We start from the raw sequence: 19,254 nt of genomic DNA on the forward strand, positions 1-19,254 counted from the left end.
TGGAGCATGCTTACTGCACTGTCAGCACTCACAGCTGAGCACTTAAAATGAGCAATCAATAATCACTCTCTGCTTTCTTTTTCTTTCTTTCCCCTCATGTGTTCCCACTCCTGCTCTTTCCCTCCATCTCTCTCTTTTTTCCGTTTCCATTTGCAGGGAGGAACGTCTCCATGGGTGAGGCCCAGTGATCCAGAAATCCCTACACATCCCCTCACCCCTGCCCTCCTCTCTCTCCTTAAACCTCCCCCCCTCCACTTCAGCCATCATGACTTCCACCAGCCAGCTGTTGGGTTTGGCTGAGGTGGGGCTGAGGTGCGACCAGGAGATTGAGAGGAGATATGAGATCGTGCCCTCGGTGGTCTGCTCCATGTGCTGCCTCTTCGGAATCATCTACTGCTTCTTTGGTAAGTTGTGATTTAGTCGAAAGTAATAAGTTTTGAAAAATCCACTTGTATGCTTTTTTTTGAGAGTTGAGAAAAGTGCTTCTCTGTAAGTTCAAGGTAAGGCAGCCAGCAGCCAGTAAGTTTAGCTGAGCAAAAGTCAAGGCAGCTCAGCATTGCTGTTGAGCCAAAGTGCCTTCCGGGAGAGAAACAAGACCTATAACCTTTCCAAACAATTTTAGATATTCGTGTTAGGACCCTACACTGTGAATTTACCCGACTATATTAAATATTATGGTTAAAACTGGGCTGCTCGGTGGTTAGCTAGAAGATACCTGGTTAGGACACCCAGGATCTTTCTGGAGTTTGCATGTTCTTCCCGTCCAGCGTGGGTTCTCTCTGGGTGACTAGTGACCTGTCCAGGATGTCCCCCGAGTCAGCTGGGATAGACTCCAGCCCCCCCGCAACCCCAGTGAGGATCAAGTGGTGTATAGACAATGGATGGATGGTTAAAACCTTACAAAATCATACAAAATACTAATTAACCAGGCTAAATTGTGAGGTTAATACCCTACAGTAGTGTGAAACCTCCTGCAGGCTCAGGAAGGGCGGCCGTCGGCTCTAACCAGCTAGAGGGAGGTTAAAGGGGAAAGAGAAAAGGAACGCAAAGAGACAAGAAGAAAAAAAAGGCATGAAACTAAATCCACCTAATCTGCATCTGTGACGCTTATGATAGAACATGTTATATCTCTTTCTGTTTAATCCAAACACGCGTAAAAATCATACGTCCTGCAGTTTTGTTGTCGCCATTAGGGTTGCCAGGCAACCAGCAGAGACCCCAGGAAGATGCACTTATCTCCTGATAACATCACGACATGCTGTTTTGACTAATTTTTGTGTGTTTTAAACAAGCACAGTATACGTTTTACAGATGCTGGGAGGGACGTATTCCTACGTTTGGATCAGAGCCTGTTTCTAGGCTTAGCACTAAGCCTCGTCTTGCCGTAGCTTCGTATTCAGCAAACAGATTTGTGAGAACGCTACCCGTCTTTTCGTATAACTCTCGGCAAGAAAGCAAATGAGTGTGTTGCTGAAAATGTCAAACCCTCTTTTAACATTATCATGAAATAATGGCACAGCGTATTATCCACCAATTACCGTGACCTTTTTACCTGCGATGCTCCGACTCTCAGTCAATCTAGAATCTGCTCCTTTGTATTTGCAAGCACAAGCTTCTCATGTACAAAGACTGAAGAACTTGCACACGCACCACCGCCGTTAGCAATAACGACAGATATGATGGAAACGCTGAAGAGCGATTGATTTCCTCTATGCACAAGTGCCAAGAAATGACAGAAAAATTGATAAAACGCACCGCCAGAAACCTATAAAATCTCTACTGTTCATCATTTTCCTGTTCATTCTGCTCTGCTGATGTATGTATGCTATTGATTTCAGAGCAGTACAGTGTGGTTCTCTTGTTTCTGGCTGTGTGAGCCAATATTGAACTCTGATTCTAACAGACCAAACTGCTGTGGCACTGATGTATATTTTCTGTAGTGAGCAAATTGGACTGCACCATTGTAAACTCCTGGTCTGTGCTTCCAGCCTTGTTTCCAGCCGAATCAAAATCCTAAATTGCTGTCATCATCAGACACACTAAAACATCTTGTGAGCTGCTCCTTAAGACGAGGTATGTTTCTGATTCTTTCAACTAAGCGTTCCAGCAGCATTGCTGGAAAAAAGAAGCCCAGAGCTGAACAATTAATCAAAAGCACCGTGGCAAACTGATTTTCATCTCGCTGTCTTTCCGAGAGTTAATGATGGTTCAGCAAGGGCTGAAGGAATGCTTGCCTTTACCAGACAGTATAAAGCGGAAACATCTTATTTCTTAATATTTTCTAATTGAAATGTCAATGCCTCGGTGGCATTTTAGGCATGAGTAACTACCTGACCATGAGGACGTGCAGCAAATACTATCAGAGGATGGATTTTGCACCATCTCTCTTGTAGAGTTTGATTTTCAAATTTAAAAACACACATGCACATCAGAGCCGTGCAATGTCCCACAGTTAAACCTAAACGTGAACAGTTGTTTCTGTTAAGCAAACACAGCATTTAGGTATTTAAATATAAATATATTTCCTTGTGATGAATCCTTATTTTGCTGGTCCACTGCTAATGTTTAGAGTCTTACATATATATTGTAAGGCAGCCTACAAAATCCCATCTCGTTCAGCTTAGATCCTTCCCCTCCTTTCCTGCTTCCACCAGCAAAATAATATCTAAAATATATTGTTTAATTTCATACAAAATAGAACATTACAAAAGAACTCCCAGCATTTTACCTGGGAGGTATTTTGGATGTTCTTGCATTCCGTTCAAAGAATATAAATATAGTTTGGGGAAGACAGCAACCTGTGTGCTGTTTTTTTTTGGATGAATATTGATGGGTGTTGAAGCTCTGAGCAGGCTTGTTGCATGCAAATAGACGGAGGAGAGAGATTCACCGAAGCATGCAGACGGCATTAACATTCACTGTATATGTCCCAGGAAGGCATTGGCATCGGTCCCTGCATTACAAACAGGTTGCCCAAGAACTTTATTTTACAAAGTTGACAGCATGTAACGACACCACGGTGGCTAACAGGCCTGAAAAATAAAAAGAGCATCGCTATTCATAGGTATTTACCGCTAGTAACGCTGAAAATGTCAAGTTTGCTCTCAGCTGTACTTCAAACATGTTTGTGGCATCGGCGCGCTAACATTAGAATCCTGCAAATGTTTTTGTTGTATTTGCACACTAGCTCTGGAAGTCTCTTTATTTACAGAATCCTCCAATGAAGTTCTTTCATACATGCTGCCGTAAAGCAATAAAGCATCACACAACAAGATGTCAGAACCCGAGCGCCGGCACTTTATTTCAGATACTTAAGCTTCTCAGCCTGTGTGGCGTCTGTTTGTCTTTTTCTGTTTGTTTGACTTCATATTCGTGGGAGAACAGAAGTGCTGCGCTGTCACTCCCGGTGCCCGAATCGCTGTTTGGCAAACGAGACGCAATGCATAATGTTGATGTTTCTCAGAAACGCCGCAGTCGCATTTGAACAATATGAGGCAGAAAGACGTTTCTGCTGGTTATCAGCGCGACGATTGATTCTCCCTGCAGATAAATCCCTCTCGCCACCGCAGAATTTGGTTTAGTCCCAAGGTCTTGGGAAGAAAAGATTAGCTGTCATATATTTGATCCACAAACACAAAGCTGCAGGAGAAATGATGAGTGATGTTATTGCAACAAGATGGATGAGGCAAAGAGAAAGAAAGGGAGAGAGAGAGAGAGAGGGAGGGAGACATGAGCTGAATAAGCCAGATTGAACAGATGGGATGGTTTGATGGCTGGAGGAAAACTAAGGAATGCAATGAGGAACAAAAGAGGTAGTTGGAGGGATAAGCAGGGGGTAGTGGAACAGTGAGGGGGGGGATAAAAGACTGAGGGAGGGAGGGGAGAGGGAAGGATGGGTCAGAGAGGAAGGAAAATGGGCCAGACATTAGAAGCAGTAAAGGAAAGGCACGGGTTTTTCATATTTTATTCACCGGTTGGAGACCATCCGATCCGGCAGTGTTTGGAATGTGTGACAGCTGCTGACCAAACAAATGTTCAGGTGGCTGCAGACGCTACGGAAACGCTCCAGTTACTCTGCGTAATTCCCTCAGGCGTTCAGTTACAGAAGAAGCGCAAACAGCTGTGAAGAATACAGTGGCTCTCGCCGCACACGGTGGCTGAAAGATTACCAAAACACAGGATGGAGGTGAAGGGATAAAAGAAAGCTATACCAAGTGTATCAAATAAATGAGGTATGGTCACAAGGGATGAGCACGGACGCTGGTTGGGATGAGGGGCAGAGCATTGTTCAGCTCAGCTGTGCAATGCCTGATTACACAAAGATAACAATCTGACGTCGGGTCCCCTCGAGACAGAGTCCAGTCAGAGAGAGAGAAAGGCAGAGATGCTGAGAAAAATAGAGGAAGATGCAAACATTAATAAACATAGAAGCAAAGGGCCAAGGAGATTTAAGCTGTTGATAAGCTGCGCTTTTAATGCTTTAGAGTCTTTTTTTTTCTTCTTGTTTTGATTGAATAAAACACATGGAGAGAAAGCCGAGGAGGGAGCAAATGAAGGGGAGAAAGAAAAAAACAAAACGGAAAGGATAGCAGCTGTTCTTTTCAGCAGCCCTGTTGACTAATGAATGTGGATGACCTTTTGTAATATGATAATTATTATATTTTAAAGCAATTTCGTAAAGGTTTATAGAGCGAATTTATCTGCTCCCACCACACTCCAGTGAGAGCCTTTCTCTTCCCGACCAGCCACAGGATGGTGGCTGTTTATGTTTCCTTGCTGTTCATTATGCGTCCTCCGTGTAATACTTTATCTTTTCTGTTGAAACATGATAACAGCCTTTTAATTTCAGGAGCCGTTTGCACAAAAACCACAAAGCAATCTACAGTTTATCGCCGGGCTGAACAGAGAGAACAGTAGCATGTAATTACAGAATGGGAATAAAACGTGAAGTCACAGAAGAATGCGTACGTCTCTTACAAACGCAAGTGATGAGATTTTTATGCTGGTCAGTAAATAAAAAAAGTCTTCTGTTGGGTTGCGAGCATCCATCCTGTCTGCAGATGTAAATAGTTAATAGGTTCTCAGAGAATTGATTTCAGTCTAGATACTCCGCAGACATTTTCAGGAAATGTGGCCAAACTGTTCATTGATGGAAGCTTCAAAATGGAAAAAAGAGTTAGAAAGAAAAAGCACAATTTGGCGACTCACAGTCTTCTTCTTCTTCTTTTTTTTTTTTTAAAAAAAAGAGAAAACCATTAGTTTTGTTCATGTTGCTGTACGCTGGGCTTGGCACTGTATCATTCAGGGCTAAAACTGAATATCCCACTGCTGTGTGTGTGTGTGTGTGTGTGTGTGTGTGTGTGTGCGTGGGTGGCTTACTGACTGTACTATTCCTCTCTATTCTGGGCTGCTGCTAATGGCACACGGAAATGTTTCATATAAGCACCATCATGCTGTTTGTTGTTTCATGTTGTCATCATGTTTTATTCGATTTCATTTTGATTTAATAGATGCTTCTGGTTGTTCACTGAGGCTTGCGTGCACACAATCCCTCCAACACACACACACACACACACACACACATACACACCACACAGAGGTACAGCAGTTCAGAGTTTGCATGCCTTTCATATCCTCACAGCGCTCCGTTTCCCGTCTCTCCTCCAGGCTATCGATGCTTCAAGGCCGTATTGTTCCTCACGGGCCTCATGTTCGGCTCCGTGGTCATCTTCATGCTGTGCTACAAGGAGAGGGTGATGGACACTCAGCTGAGTGTGGAGGCGTCCGTGGGCATCGGCCTGGGCATCGGGACCCTGTGTGGCCTGGTGACCATGCTGGTTCGCAGTGTGGGTCTGTTTATGGTGGGCCTGCTGCTGGGCCTGCTGGTCGGAGTGGCGTCACTGGTGGTGAGTTACGTCCTTGTGCAAGATGAATGATTAACCTTATGAGCCCGAGGCTGTGCTCAGTGTAATGTCAGGACCTTTGCTTTAAATCCCTTTTCGTGGTCATTATAAGGTCTGGTCCTACAGTATGGACTATCTACACTTTGCATCAGATGATATGATATTACCTTTTAAAAATGTTCCTTAGCGTCAAGGGGAAACAAAACTAATATAAAATTGTTGCATTCTTACATGCATTATGCTGGCAATAGAGATATCTTTCCATAATTGCCTTAAACATGCATCTATCAGAAACATGATGGTGGGATACTGTATGGTGCAGGAATTGAGAAAAAATATGTGCTTAGTGCTGAACAGAGATAAATGTCATCATTTTATTCACTAGCAAATTTGCAGAGATGACAAACCAGGTATATATCATATCAATGCATGTATTAGTTTGTATTATATGCAATGACTGCATTGCATGGGTGTAAACATCAATGTATATCAACTAGGGAGGCACGATATATCGGCCACCACATCGATATCGGCTGATATTAGCGTTTTTTTCCCCATATATTGGTATCGGTCTGATGAACAAATTTAGCCGATGATTGTCTAACATTAGCGCCTTTTTCTCAACATTTGATATTGCTGCTATTTCACAGATGTTTTTACCTAAATGGTCCTTGACTTGAATGTTAAATATGTTTAAATATGTTTTACTTTTGTTAATAATAAAAAAGACTGTGTGGTCTAATTTGGGCTTCTTTTGAATAGTTTACTAATTTTTCAGTGTGAACACAAATTGAATATCAACATCAGTAATATCGTTTATCTGCGATATCAGAAATCTTAATATCGGATATCGGCCAGAAATTCTGATATCGTGCATCACTAATATTAACATATTGATGCTATGGCAAGTTCTCAAGTAATGTGTGTGGAGATGGATGCAGGTTGAAACTATGATTAAATCTGATGGATATTTACAATATGTTTTGGGGGGATGACACATCCTCTCACAAAGAATCACCATTGCTACACGCCTGTGCTGTAAATACCTTAAGAAGAAATTTAACTGTGACAAAGTGATGTGAAATTGGGCATCCATCAGGCTCTATGTGTCAAACTGCACATGCATTTAACATGTCAGCCTTCATTCAGTCATGCAAATGAGCTTTACGAGTGAAGCATTGTGCTATTCTCACAGCAGAGTGTTGCTGGTGTGTGCAGTTGCGGTCGTCCATAGACTAATCTGGAGGCGTAGACGGATGTAAACTAACCATCTCTCATTACTGTGGCGGCATCTCGCTTGTCAGTCTGATAAATTACATGTTTGCAGAGAAAATTCAACTCTAACAACTTTTGCACGGCTTTTACCTCCAAATACAAGCAGGAGATCCTGCAGAGCCCGGGCTGAAATGCCATTAAAATGATGATGCCCCAGCAGTAATGCCAGTGTCTGGAGACATCCCATCAGTTTGTCGTTTAGTGTGATAGGAAAGCAGCTCGCTCACCAGCTAAATATCATTTACACATTGGTACTCGAGCTAACACACGACTGAATCACAGCGCGAGGCAGGCCTTGAGGTTTAATTTTAGTAGCATCAGGAGTTTTAGCTGCTGATGGAATTTAAATGCCACGTTAGAGTGGAGTGGTTTAACTCTGCTGCTGCTAATGATGCCACATGGATTTACACAATAAAAAATGACAACAGCCAGAGTAAAATAAACACTTTTCTCCCCCTTTCTCTCAGGTCATGGAGGAGTTCTACCACCCTAAAACGGTGTGGGTCCCTTTGGGCATCCTACTGGGTTCTGGGACGCTATTTGCCGTCCTCACTCTTCAGTGGCAGCGCTGCTTCGTCACCTTCTCGACCGCCACGTTCGGCTCTGCCATCATCACTGTCACCGTGGATTATTTTATAGAGCTGTTCGCCTTGGTGCACTACGTCTACGAGAGACTCAGGGTAAGCAAGTCCCAGTGTTTGTTTATGTGCCAGAGAGTCACCTTGAGGCGAGTTAGCGCGCTCGAGAGAGAGTCATAGACAGATTGACAGCTCGGTAGACTCATAGATAAAAATCTGTGATATTGACCACTTTATAGAGCTGTCACCAGCAGCCATTTTAGACATTTCACCTTGGTGCACTGTCTGCAAAAACTTTTACCAGGAGCTGGAGGTGCGCCTGCAGGTAGGAACTGAGAGGAAAGAAAAGATCAATAGAAGATTTGAGTGTTTATCTGAGAACAGGAAGGTCTGTGTGTTTGATATGTGCATGGGCGAGGCAAAGGCAGCCAGAGTTAAGAATAAGGATAGAAAAAGTCTTCTGTTATGGCATATGTAATTCTGTGCTGTCATGTTGGAGTGTGGGAACAGTCAATTTTCTAACATTTTAGATGAAACAGCCCGAAGGTCTGACAAGTCAAAGTTTATTATCTCACTAAAGCAAAAAATCTCAATAAACCCAGTGCGCTCAACTGAATGCTGCAGATTGAACTAGAAACAGATCACATAGGTGGTGTTTTTAATGAAATATTTAAGATGTATTTAATAGATTTTTAATTGATGCTTTGTTAATTAGCCAAACAGTACAGCAAGTTCTCTGTATGCACATTTTTTTGTCTTCAAGTAACAAACCAAAAGTTTCTTCCACTGGCTGAACAATCTGTGGGTTTCAAATCTTATTTTAAAACACTGCAGTAAAAAAAAAAAAAACGGTCTTGCTTTTAAATCAGCTGTGATTCACATGCTTTTATTCGAGCATACTGAAACTTTCAAGGGTAGTTTTTGCTGCCAATTGATTGACCTTAGAAGGAAATAACTTGAAAACCTGAAGAAAAAAAAATTAATGGAACAAAATTGGAACAAACCTCAGAGAGAGCCACTGAGGAGGGATGTCAAATGGATGTTATATGTACAGAAAAACAGACATTTTAGAATGTAGACAATCAAGGTTGCAAAGAGGAATGACCCAGGAGGACGCTGAGCAGGTTCCATTAGTAACCAGACAGACAGGAGCTGAGCCACATGGCCCCTTTACCTCCATCACGACCTGTAAAGAGGACACACATGACGAACACACAGGAGACAAAACCACTGACGTATCTAGAAGAGGGAGACAAGCATGAAGGAGGACAATATGAACTTAAATAAGACAGAGACAGTCATTGGAGGGAGGTAGGTCCCAGGATGGCCGACTGTCCGACGCTGAGGAGACAATAAGGAGGCCGAGATGAGGAACAAAAGAGAGCGAAAAGCACAGAGCTTTGTCTCTCCTTGTCTCTGCATTCATTACCTTTCAGTGACATAGGCTGATGTTGGTGCATGTGCCATCGAGGATTGACAGCTGGCTCCCCTACATGAGCTTCAGCAATGACATTCCCAGGTGATGCAAAAAGTTTTAATAGAAAAAGAACGGTAGCATAAAAACTGTCCAGATAGGCCAACAATGGATCATCAGCTCATCATCCATCCATTATCTATACACCACTTAATCCTCACTAGGGTCGCAGGGGGGCTGGAGCCTATCCCAGCTGACTTAGGGCGAAGGCAGGAGACACATGGACAGGCAACCAGTCTATCACAGGGCTACACTTAGAGACAGACAACCAAGCACACTCACATTCACACCTACAGACAATTTAGAATCATCAATTAACCTCAACATGTTTTTGGACTGTGTGAGAGGACTCAGAGAGAACCCACGCTGCATGGTGAGAACATGCAAACTCCACACAGAAAGATCCCGGTGCCCCCACCGGAACGCGAACCAGTGACCTTCTTGCTGCAAGGCAACAGTGCTACCGACTGCGCCACCTTGCAGCCCTCAGCTCATCATACTAAATGATATTCCCTCATTTGGTTTCTTACTGGGGCTGCAACTGGTTATCACTGTCGCCTTGCAGCTAGAAGATCCCCAGTTTGCATCTGGTTAGGACGGCCGGGATCTTTCTGCATGGAGTTTGCATGTTCTCCCCGTGCAGCGTGGGTTCTCTCCAGGTTCTCCGGCTTCCTCCCACAAGGTCCAAAAACATGCTGAGGTTAATTGGTGATTCTAAATTGTCCGTAGGTGTGAATGTGAGTGTGCTTGGTTGTCTGTCAGCTGGGACAGACTCCAGCCCCCCCGCGACCCTAGTGAGGATTAAGCGGTGTATAAATAATGGATGGATGGTTTCTTACTGACGGTAGTTAAAGACCCTATATAACACATGGCTCCGAACTGCCCAATAAGAGCCAATAATCGTGGAGTTAAAAATGTGGATAATCCTGCCCGTTCACTGCCAGCTGCTTCCCCGGTGAGCCATTCACAGTCTGCCTCCTCACAGTCCACCAGGTTTATTTACTTCCTCACACACTCATTCACTTCTCAGTTGGCTGCTGTGTGGTCAGCTGCACACACACACACACACACACACACACACACACACACACACACACAGTCTTCTTCCTGAAGGGGGCGTGGCGTGGCACTGCTCAGCTGTGTTTAAAGCTACACAGGGAGAAACTCCCCCTTTAGATCAGGGCTACAACAACGACTTGTACAGTCATGGTAAAATCAACCATCTTTGTAGTATTTTGAACTAAAAAAGACACCTTCTGGAGACATGTGAGACTTTAATTAAGCTGGAAATGGGCACAATATGGGACCTATAAGTTGTCATTTGTAGCTACTAAGTTTTGCTAATTAACAACCACTATAATTTCAAAACCTCTTTTTTCTTTTCAATATATTTTTTGGGTTCTTGCCTTTATTTAGAGCAGAGAGATAGACAGGAAAGGGGAGAGAAGAATGGCGAGAGACCTGCAGCAGAGGGTTGTGAGCGCGAGTCGAACCCACGACCGCTGTGTCGAGAAACTATAGCCCCTGTTTATGGGTCGCCCATTCAACTAGTTGAGCTGTAGGGCCGCCCCAACATGTTTTTTATTAACTGAGCATGAATAAGCGCCCATATTGATAAATGTCCTTTTTCATATTTGCTTAGCAACTGGTTTAGTTTTTGCAGATTGACTTAATGGAGTTAATAGCTTCCAAAACATTTAACAGAAGGCACAAAACATAAAACGTGACCTTGAGATGGTTTCCTCTTCAAGATTGTTATTCTAATTGTACCAATCAAGTGCTGTTCTGCAAAAATAAATGAGATGACAAGGGTTGTAACAGGCTTAAAAATAGGGGAAAAAAATCTTTTATCTGCATGAAATTACTTCAACAAAACTGTCTTCTTTGCAGGTGGCACCAAAGAGGCCGGTGTGCTGGTTTACGTGGGTCATCTTGGGCGTGTGGCCGGTCCTGGCCCTCCTCGGAGTGCTGATCCAGTGGAAAGTCACTGCAGAGGGATTTTCTCACACAGAAGGTAAGTGATGCTGCTGTGGACACACAATCAGACTCTCTGGAGCAGGACGAGAAACTAACTTTCTGTCCACGTTCGTTCAGTTTTGCTTCCTGCTCAAAGGATCCTTTGTTGTTTGTTGGTTTTTTTATTCACCTTGTGGTGCTCTTAAGGGTTCCTAAAGGTGTTTTTGAAGGAATTTTAAAACTATTTTTAACAATATTTGCAGAGATTTTTAAATTGTATTCTATGGATGGGTGTGCAAATCAATCCAGTGCACATTTACTATAGTTTAAAATGTTTCTACACTTAGAAAATCCCGTCATCTCTCCTGTAACCTGTGAAAAACACAACATACAGTAGCAACATAAGACTATGACTGACCTTTTACTCAGTTCTTTCCTCTTTTCCTTCTGCTGTGGAAAAATTCTAGACAGTGAAACGTTTAGGATTTTTAAGCGTTGAGCGTTTCCTCTCCTGTTCGATAAAAATATGTGGTTGTCACAGTTAATGCATGGGCGCCGGGGCTGACAAATCCCAAATGGGGAAGCATGAGACAGAGCAGGTTAAATAGATTTTCTTGTCACAAACAAGTTCACTCAGCGAATCAAAGACAGCCTGAACAAGAAGATCCTGCAGGGAGAAAAAGATGAGTAGGAAGTTTTGAGTCAGACAGCATGTCTCCACACAGGCAGCAGATCATGAGCTCATTCAGAGAAACGGGGGAAGACGGAGACAGCCAAATGCAGGTTTATATACAGAAGTGCAGAGGAGTTTCATCCAGACGTAGTGTACATTTGATTAAAAGTCTGAGAAATTTGCCAAAAGAAAATGAAATGAACCCTCTGAACCCTGCAAGGTTTGAAAGGAAAATTAACTTCACCAAAATCCCACCGTTTATCAGAGCCAGAAACTATAAATACAGAAAGAATCACTGGATTTCCATCATCATTGAACTAATCATGAGTTTCAGTTTTGACAATCCAAAATGGAAATTATGACATTTCATCTTAATCATTTTATGCTACATGTCTCATTTAAAAATTACACAACAATAAATCATTTACTCTACAAAATTCTGGACGGAGCCCCGGAAGGGACATGGAGAAAGAAAAAAACATTAAAAAATATAGAGGTATCTTTTGAGAGATCTCGCAAAACTTTCTCAGGATCTCACAATAACTTTTGCCAGATCTCGCAAAACTTTAAGTAACTCCAGTCCAGTAGGTGGCAGTAATGCACCTGCATGTTGGATGCCAACCACCAAATCAATAAAAGAAGAAGAAGAAACAAACTTTAGGTGTGTATACCTCTGGGTCTTTTAGCAGTATGGAGAAACGACAATAGAGGACACCCACTCATAGGAGAGTTTTATTGAGTTTTATTTTGAAATCGGCCTTTAATGCAAAGACATTCAAGCAGTGCTCAGCAAGAGGCACAGTTTTCACCAAACATCCAGTAAGATGCATGTGACTTGCAAGATCTCAAGAAAGCTTTTGTGAGATCTTACAAAAATTATTACGCGATACCGAGAAAGTTTCGCAAGATCTCTCCAAAGATACCTCTATTTTTTAAAATGTTTTTTTTCTTCTCCATGTCCCTTATGGGGCTCCACATGTACAAGAGTTTTACTGAGTTTTATTTTGAAATCAGCCTAAAATATAAAGACATTCAAGCAGTGCTTAGCAAGAGGCACAGTCTTCACAAAACATCCATTAAGATTGATGTGACTTTTCCTGAGAAAGTTCTGCAAGATCTCACAAAACATACCTCTATTTTTTCCCCCTTTCCCTGTTTTTTTTTTTTTTTTCTTTCTCCATGTCCCTTCCGGGGTTCTGTAATTCTGTCAGAAAAAGAATTATAAATTAGCTCCGTGAAACAAAGCTGCAATCAAAAGTCACATTAAAAAAATTCATGGACGTTTTAGCTTTTCTGCAGGCTGTGTTTAAACAAAGCTGATTGGGGAACAGTATTGACGCTAGGATAGAAGTCGTAAAGCATCTATAGTCTGTAGAGTTTCTTCAGTATTGGTAACACCTTGAAGCACTAAGGAAAATGTTGTACATGTTGATATCAGGTTTTTGTGATGATAAATGGTGAATTCATGTTAGTTTCATGTGTCCATCTGAGAAACGCATCACTCCTCATATCACTCCACCCAGATGTGATGTTTCCATCTGCTGCTATCTTTCATTTCCTGAGTGGAAGTTTTCAGTGGATGTTAAAGTCTCAGTCCTCGTGTACGTCAGGATTTATTCACCGCTTGTTGCTGCCTTATTTTATCGACACACAAACTTTCCCACTTAAGTTAAGTTTGAGAACTTTATTTGCACTTTTTGCTTTGCTCTTTCTACTTTTTTTTTTTTTTTTTGACACACAAAGCCACTTATAGACAACAGTGAAAATCTTGCTGAAGGGCCGCTGAAGTGCCGCTGAAGGATCCGGTAAGGGGTTTGCAAGTGGTTGTGGAGCTCATGTGGTTTCTCTTCTCTTTTTTGGAGGGGGGCAATGGAAATGGCAGGAAAAGGTTGTTAAAATTCTGTGGCCCAGGGGAAGTGAAAATGTCTGAGGTTGAAAGGTGGACAGAGAAACATGTCCTATGAACACAATGTCTGCATGATGGCCAGAAAACAGCATCCCAGGTTGATGATTTCATCAATTTTCCCATTTGCTTCACCATAGTAGCAAATTAATTCATAATTCACTGCTTCTACCCGGACGCTAATTTAGTCCATTAGTTTACTAAAATACATTCAGACGAAGCCTCTGCACCAGTTTTGGAACTTGGGAATCCATGACGAATATACTCAGAGACAGTTGATTCAAGAAAGGTGGTGCTTTCTCCATTCTCCAAAGGAACCGCTCTCAATAATCTACCGGCAGCTGCAAAACTTGTTCCAGTATTGATCTCACCGAGACCCCAACAAGCTCTCTGACAAATCCCGAGTTTATTAGATAAACAGTGTCCTCGCTTAAGCAATCTTAACCGCTACGAGGTCGGGGAACAGCGCGTGCTGCATGCGTACGAATGTCTCGGCGTGAGTTCGTGCGAGTCTGAATGTACCAACACTGGTGTCGACGCCAGAATGTGTTACTGACGGAAACAGCAATAATCTGTTCTGAAAGCAACCACAACACAGATGGCTGGATGGCACACACACCCAAACACAATATGTAAATGCAGCGCACACAAACACCGCCACAACACACAACTCGTGCACTCAGACACACCGGGACGGAGGCAGCAACGTACCGGGGCGCCTTCTCACGCTCGCTCGCTCACTTGTACGCCAAGAAAACTGAAACACACACGTGCCATTCGTTCACACACACACACACACACACACACACACACACACACACACACACACACACGTGCCATTCGTTCACACACACACACACACACTTGTACATTTGATCTTTGCTGCTGTATGATGTGCGCAGCTATGTCTTAGAAGAAGTCACACATGGCCTCAAATAATGGGATTAAACAGCAGGCTGCCATGGCTTCCAGTCAGAGGGTGTGGGCAACGAGATAGAGGCATAGAGGCAGCTTCTTTTTGGTGCTATTTTGAAAAACGTGCAGTTGCATGTAGGGAGAGAAACCTTGAGACACACAGAGGAAGTGCAGGTCGGCTACAAACTGTAAAACAAGGGAGGGAAAGGATTCTGTTCAATTCAAGACACGGTGTTAAGCTGCAAATAAAAATGCTTTAAAAAACATATTCTGTATCATGTGGTGTGGATTTGGATCAATTAGCAGATCCAAAATTCCATTTTTTTTTTTTTTTTTACAGTTATTAAACTAATTCTGAATAAAATAACTTGTGCTATTTTGGCTAAGTATCTTGAGCAGCATCCCGCCCACGGAACAATCTGATTGGATGCATGCCCTGAGCCTATCAACACTGAAGGAGAAATGATGAAAAGGATCTTTTAATTAACCATAAAGACAGGCATTTTAATAAAAGTTTGCTTTATAGTGTGGGATTTTCTACATTTTGACACCAAGATTTTAATTCTTGCTGCAAATCGTTCGCCTTGATTTCTCATAATTGGTATAAAAAACCCACATCAGTCGACCCTGACTGTTGTAAAGACAAGTAAACGCTAAAAGTAGATCCCTAGAACTCTATATTTATTGTTGCACCAACCCACCAGAACAAACTCCTCGTATTGTGTAAACTAAACCTGGAAATAAATCTGTTTCTGATCCTGACTCTAGATGAATGAATCCAGATTGCAGTTAAACACCTGTAGCTTTGTGCAGTAATGTCCCATTTTTTTTTAATGCAATGAGAATTAAATATTCTAATAAAAATAATAACATTATGTCCAGAATATGACAAACGTAGAACAATAAAGAAAATAATAATCCAAATATGAATACAGGGGAAAAAAACAACAGCTAAGAACAGAACATTGTGTATTTTTGTGTGTGTGTTGCATTAAGAGCTGAAAGCAGGATGAAGGGAGAGCGAGGAGGAGGAAGAGGAAGCTGCAGCAACGTTATTGCGGTCGCTGCTGGTTGGCGATAAGAGCCCCGGTCATTTATTTGTGTTATTTAAATGAACATATACGGCGCGTTATCTCCAATTGGGTTTTGATATTAGCGCCGAAAGTGCTCCTTTTATGAGCGTCGTGGTGAACAGGGGAAGAGGAAGGGGGGAAAAGTAAAGAGGGAGCAGGTGTACTGGGGGAAGGGCAGGGTGAGGGGTAATAAACTGGGGCACAATGGGTAAGCAGGGCACCCGAGTGGAGCAGGGAGGAAAATCATCTGTCAGCTTATTGAATAGCATGCAGGTCACGGCCATGAATGAATTAGCTCACACATGTTTGACTTGTTTTTTTGTTTTTTTTGTGGTGGAGATACTGTACACTTCTATATACTTGTGAGGACCCTCGTTGACTTAACGCCTGCTGTAGCCCCTCTGCACCTACCCCAACCCCCTAAACTGTCAAACTGCCTTTTAAGTAAGCACCCAAATGTCCTCACTCGTACATCTAAAGCCTATTTAGGCCTCACAAAGACAGAGAGGCATGTGGTCAGAGGGGCCTGAGGTGGAGCTGGCTGGCAAGAAGAAAAAAAAGAGGAGGGGGGGGTGTATATGATTAAGCAGTTTCCCCGGCAGATGGTGCCTCGTGGTGCACAAAGAAACAACAATAGCACTTCCACACCCACCCACACACACACACACACACAAGGAGTCTCTGACCTACACGGTACATCTGTACACGGGAAGAAAAAATTTGACCTCTCGTAATAAAAACAGATTCTGCTGTATGTCGCACCACCGAATCAAAATGCCCGCAAAGACCCATACCCAAAAATAATCACATCAGCGGACAGTGAGACAGGATGGATTTTGGACATCCTTTTGCCGGAGAGGGTGTGAAAATAACACGAACACACTCACCCACTCACAATATGTCAGGAGACTGAGCAGCACAGTACAAGTACATGCAGCGAGGAAAATTATCCGCCTGCCAACCGGCTGAATGCAGCGACGGAAGTAAGGAAATGGGTGTCAGTGTTTTTTCTCCTTTTTTCATTTTTAAGGCACTTATAATCAGTCCCCCTCGGAAAAGTTCAACATCTGCAATTAAAGCTAATTACAATGCTAAAAATATATATTTCAAATCTTAGCTTATTGAGTGTTTCTGAATGTGCTCCTTCCGCTTCCCTCCATTAAAGCTGTATTGTTTTGGTATTTATCCAGTCCTCACTCCCCCTTGATTATCTATTGTTCGCCTCCTCTCCCGCACATTGTCACAACTCCGTTCTCTCTCCGTCTCCAGTGGTTTTGAGCCGGCAGCAGCGGCGGGTCCAGCTCATGCGGATCCGGCAGAGGGAAGAGAGGCTGAAAAAGGAGAAGGAGAACAAGAAGAAGAAAAAGCGACAGACCCAGAAGACGAGCCACAAGCAGAAGGCCCACACCCATCATCACCACCACCAGCAGTACCACCACCCGGCGGCAGCCCACCCGCATCACCAAACCCAGAGCTCCCAGCCGCCGAAAGTCCCCCCTCCGCCTCCGCAGACTGAACCCGGATACCACCGCAAGGCCAACCCTAAGAGACGCTTTGATGGAGATGTGCTGTCACCGGTAAGATGCAGTGGCCTCCTTGTTCCTAAGATCTATACAGTCTGAATCATAAATGTCCAAACAGCTACAGATTTTGTTTTTTCGTACTCTCTGCTTGTTCAATTTGAGATAACACTACATTAAGGTAGAATAGATTTTTATTATCATTGCTCTTTGGATGAACAGACAGCACAGAGTCAATACAAAAAACAGAATAAAGATCCATCCATCATCTATACACCACTTAATCCTCACTTAGGCTAAAGGCAGGTTCACCTGGACAGGTCGCCAGTCTATCACACTTAGAGACAGACAACCAAGCACACTCACATTCACACCTACGGACAATTTAGAATCACCAATTAACCTCAACATGTTTTTGGACCTTGTGGGAGGAAGCCAGAGAACCTGGAGAGAACCCACGCTGCACGGGGAGAACATGGAGACTCCACACAAAGATCTCAGGCATCCTAACCAGGATGCAAACCGGGAATCTTCTAGCTGCGAGGCAACGGTGCTAACCACTGCGCCACCGTGCAGCTCTAGAATAAAGATCAAATACAGTTAAAAGAAGAAGAAAAAAGTAGGAATGCACTAAAATCCCAAATCTGTGAAGATTCTCAATCATCCAGGTCATGGTTATTCTCATAGTTTAATCGTAGCGACTGGACTTGCTTGAGTTCCTTGAAGACGTTCCACCTCTCATCCAAGAGGCTTCATTAGTTCTGGCTGACTAGTTGGGAGTTCTAGATACTTATATCCTTAAGGAGTCATTAACACTTGAGCATCAAACCCCCAATTAAAACCAAAACTCAAGTGTTAATGGCTCCTAAAGAATGCCAGTATCTGGAACTCCCAACCAGTCAGTCAGAACTGATGAAGCCTCTTGGATGAGAGCTGAAACGTCTTCAAGGAACTCAAGCAAGTCCAGCTGCTACGATTCAACTACGAGACTAAAATTCCAACTTTTAGATTTACGTAAACGTCTCATTACCAGTGGAGACTGCAGGGAGTCGGTGCTCCCAGCTGAGAGATGCTCCTACTATAGGATATATCATAAATGTCAAACTATTCCTGTACGCTGGCTCTACATTAGTATACGCTTTACCTACTGATCATCACATTCCTGTATCTCGTGTGTGTGTCCACAGAGCTACATCCGGAGTTTCAGGGACAGACAGACGGACAGACGGGCGTACTCCCACAGCCGAATGATGAGCCGCTCCCGGATGGCCGAGCTCGACTACGACTGTGGCTCTCAAGTGCCCCTCACGGCCCCCAGTGGACCCCCAGTTCGCATCTGAGGCGGTGAATTGGACAAATTCCACACGCAATCCGAGTCTACTTCACACCTTGTAGTCACAGTTCAGGACAGGAAGCCCGACCTCGCCGTGCCAACCCAATCAGCTGCCTATTAACCCAACAGGAGCTCGGTATGTCCCAAAGGCGGTTGGACCCACACCGGTTTTCCTCCTCTCAGACCTGCTAACAGCTGTATTTATTTGTCCACTTTCGTCTTGTTTTGCTCTTTTTGAATGTCAAGATACAAGAACGGGGAATTTTCCTCTAGAAGGAGCAAGAAAATTGAGTCACCACATCTTGTATTTGGCTCCTCTGTTATTGTACCTGCTCGAAGGACGCTGGAGAACCTGTGGAACTCGGCAAACCGCCTCTGCTGAATATTTTTTTTTGGTTGCTTCAAATCAGAAGAAGTAATTTTCTGTGGGAGTGCAGTGGGAGAAAAAAAAATCGAAACCCTGCACCGGAGTGCCACACCATCTCAGATAAAAGTGCATCACATGACTTTCAAGGTAAAACTACTTTTAATGAACTTTCTGCTTCGAAGGTGATTAGACGAGGAAACTTTAAGGATTCTGTTAAGAGGAAAGTGACACAACATGAAGAAAAAAAATGACTCTGAAACTCAAAGGCAGCTTCCTTATTGTTT

General features: G+C 43.2%; 1 protein-coding gene across 1 annotated transcript; it reads left to right on the forward strand.

Annotated features, from left to right (window-relative positions):
• The first annotated feature begins 265 nt into the window (after positions 1-265).
• On the forward strand, positions 266-18,610 carry tmem198aa (transmembrane protein 198aa). Its single transcript, XM_008281063.1, has 6 exons — positions 266-404; positions 5,668-5,906; positions 7,646-7,858; positions 11,121-11,244; positions 17,020-17,327; positions 18,458-18,610. Exons 1-6 carry the CDS (start codon positions 266-268, stop codon positions 18,608-18,610), a joined length of 1,176 nt encoding a protein of 391 aa, XP_008279285.1.
• Positions 18,611-19,254: the final 644 nt, after the last annotated feature.

The sequence above is a fragment of the Stegastes partitus genome, unplaced genomic scaffold, assembly GCF_000690725.1.
Source record: "Stegastes partitus isolate 25-593 unplaced genomic scaffold, Stegastes_partitus-1.0.2 Scaffold221, whole genome shotgun sequence".
In the NCBI taxonomy this organism is placed as follows: domain Eukaryota; kingdom Metazoa; phylum Chordata; class Actinopteri; family Pomacentridae; genus Stegastes; species Stegastes partitus.